Source organism: Littorina saxatilis, linkage group LG16 (assembly GCF_037325665.1).
Source record: "Littorina saxatilis isolate snail1 linkage group LG16, US_GU_Lsax_2.0, whole genome shotgun sequence".
Taxonomy (NCBI): Eukaryota; Metazoa; Mollusca; class Gastropoda; order Littorinimorpha; family Littorinidae; genus Littorina; species Littorina saxatilis.
In genome coordinates, this window is record NC_090260.1 from 54,180,859 (window position 1) to 54,183,648 (window position 2,790).

The 2,790-nt window shown below is 51.4% G+C and overlaps 2 protein-coding genes across 3 annotated transcripts in view; both read right to left on the reverse strand.

Moving 5' to 3' along the window:
• Positions 1–423: 423 nt before the first annotated feature.
• Positions 424–1,500, reverse strand: LOC138950069 (ribosome-binding protein 1-like). The gene has a single exon (XM_070321847.1). It carries the CDS (start codon positions 1,498–1,500, stop codon positions 424–426), a length of 1,077 nt encoding a protein of 358 aa, XP_070177948.1.
• Positions 1,501–2,386: 886 nt separating this feature from the next.
• The window catches only part of LOC138951248 (mucin-5AC-like), a 149,997-nt gene continuing 149,593 nt past the window's right edge, over positions 2,387–2,790 (reverse strand). For both annotated transcript variants that reach the window (XM_070322897.1, XM_070322896.1), the window contains exon 19: positions 2,387–2,626. In XM_070322897.1, coding sequence (XP_070178998.1) covers positions 2,566–2,626 — 61 coding nt within the window. In that variant the 3' untranslated portion in view covers positions 2,387–2,565. The remainder of the gene's footprint in view (positions 2,627–2,790) is intronic.

The following is a 2,790-nucleotide window of genomic DNA, read 5'->3' on the forward strand; positions in this document are numbered from 1 at the left end:
TTTATAAAACGATCCAAACTTACGTTCATTTTATTTTTGATTATGTTCTGATTCCAAAAACATATAGATATGTTATATTCGGATAAAAAAAACAAGCTCTGAAAATTAATGATATCAAAATTATGATTAAAATTAAATTTCGGAAATGTTGACCCCCCTGCCTCGCCCGTTGGTCATGTTGACCCCCCAGCCTCGCATGTTGGTCATGTTGACCCCCTTGCCTCGCCTGTTGGTCATGTTGACCCCCTTGCCTCGCCTGTTGGTCATGTTGACCCCCTTGCCTCGTCTGTTGGTCATGTTGACCCCCCATCCTCACCTGTTGGCCATGTTGACCCTCCTGCCTCACCTGTTGGCCATGTTGACCCCCCCTGCCTCGCCTGTTGACCCCCTGCCTCGCCTGTCGGTCATGTTGACCCCCCATCCTCACCTGTTGGCCATGTTGACCCCCGTACCTCGCCTGTTGGTCATGTTGATCCCCTGCCTCACCATGTTGACCCCCTTGCCTCGCCTGTTGGTCATGTTGACCCCCTTGCCTCGCCTGTTGGTCATGTTGACCCCCTTGCCTCGCCTGTGGGCCATGTTGACCCCCGTACCTCGCCTGTTGGTCATGTTGACCCCCGTACCTCGCCTGTTGGTCATGTTGACCCCCTTGCCTCGCCTGTTGGTCATGTTGACCCCCTTGCCTCGCCTGGTGGTCATGTTGACCCCCTTGCCTCGCCTGTTGGCCATGTTGACCCCCTTGCCTCGCCTGTTGGTCATGTTGACCCCCTTGCCTCGCCTGTGGGCCATGTTGACCCCCGTACCTCGCCTGTTGGTCATGTTGACCCCCTTGCCTCGCCTGTTGGTCATGTTGACCCCCTTGCCTCGCCTGTTGGTCATGTTGACCCCCTTGCCTCGCCTGTTGGCCATGTTGACCCCCTTGCCTCGCCTGTTGGTCATGTTGACCCCCTTGCCTCGCCTGTTGGCCATGTTGACCCCCGTACCTCGCCTGTTGGTCATGTTGACCCCCTTGCCTCGCCTGTTGGTCGTGTTGACCCCCTTGCCTCGCCTGTTGGTCATGTTGACCCCCTTGCCTCGCCTGTTGGCCATGTTGACCCCCTTGCCTCGCCTGTTGGTCATGTTGACCCCCTTGCCTCGCCTGTTGGTCGTGTTGACCCCCCTGCCTCGCCTGTTGGTCATGTTTACCCCCCATCCTCGCCTGTTGGTCGTGTTGACCCCCCTGCCTTGCCTGTTGACCCCCCTGCCTCGCCTGTTGGTCATGTTGACTCCCTTGCCTCGCCTGTTGGTCATGTTGACCCCCTTGCCTCGCCTGTTGGCCATGTTGACCCCCCTGCCTCGCCTGTTGGTCATGTTGACCCCCCTGCCTCGTCTGTTGATCATGTTGACCCCCCTGCCTTGCCTGTTGGTCATGTTGACCCCCTTGCCTCGCCATTTGGCCATGTTGACACCCTTGCCCCGCCTGTTGGCCATGTTGACCCCCCTGCCCCGCCCGTTGGTCATGTTGACCCCCTTGCCTCATCTGTTGGTCATGTGAACCACCCTGCCTCACCTGTTGGTCATGTGAACTCCCCTGTCTCACCTGTTGGTCATGTTGACCCCCCCATCCTCACCTGTTGGTCGTGTAAACCACTCTGCCTCACCTGTTAGTCATGTTGACCCCCCCTGCCTTACATAGATTGGCCTCTAGAACCCCCAGCCTCACCTAATGGTCAACTTAGTTACTTTGCAGCAACTGTTACAGTTTTCTTAATGTTTTTTTTTACCAGTTAGTAAAATTATAATTGATCAACAAGTGTTATTTTCTGGAACTATAATAGGAGCATCTAAGTTTCATAACCTACATTTTTCTGCAGCTGCTCTTGAAAAACAACAAGAACCACTTTTCCTTTATTGTTGGCCCTCTGAAATACCGAAATAAAATAAAATCCACAAGCGATAGATTAGTCTGCAAATAATTTTGAAATTTAGTATGAATCTTTCTTTTGACTTGAAAGCAAACATGATTTGGTAAAAGAAAAAAAACCTCTGTCATTTAAACATGTTTTTCAGAACCATTTGATTACTATGTAGCAACTGTTACACTAGGCCTCCGGTGATAATATTGATCACCTCCAACAAAGCAACCCATTGCATAAATATCCCAATTTGTGCTGATTCCTCTGAACTCTCTCCCTGTCTCTTTGTTTCTCTCTCTCTCTCTCTCTCTCTCTCTCTCTCTCTCTCTCTCTCTCTCTCTCTCTCTCTCTCTCTCTCTCTCTCTCTCTCTCTCTCTCTCTCTCTCTCTCTCTCTCTCTCTCTCTCTCTCTCTCTCTCTCTCTCTCTCTCTCTTTCAGTCTGGTCAACGATGTTTCACAACATAACGATATCATGACATGCACACGACCACTGTGTTGTGCTGAAGGCTTTACTTTCGTCGCCATAGTGACCGTGTGAGCAACACATGGGCTTCAACACAAGGTCAAGGGTCAGGGGAAGGTGGGGGTCGGTCAGTGTCAGGAGGTCAAAGGTCGCGGCATCCACAACAGAGTTGATGCTCCTTTAAACATCGTGCAACGAACCACGTGATCAAGTCGTGTGCATCACGTGACCGTTCTGTTCCGTCAGCAGGTCTACTTCGTTGTTCGCTCTGCAAACAAACAAACAAACATAAACTCGCCGCCATACATCATATATCCTGTAGCCATGACATAACCCCGCCGTCATACATCCACCATCATGTAGCTATGACATACAGCCGCCGTCATACATCCACCATCATGTAGCTATGACATACACCCGCCGTCATACATC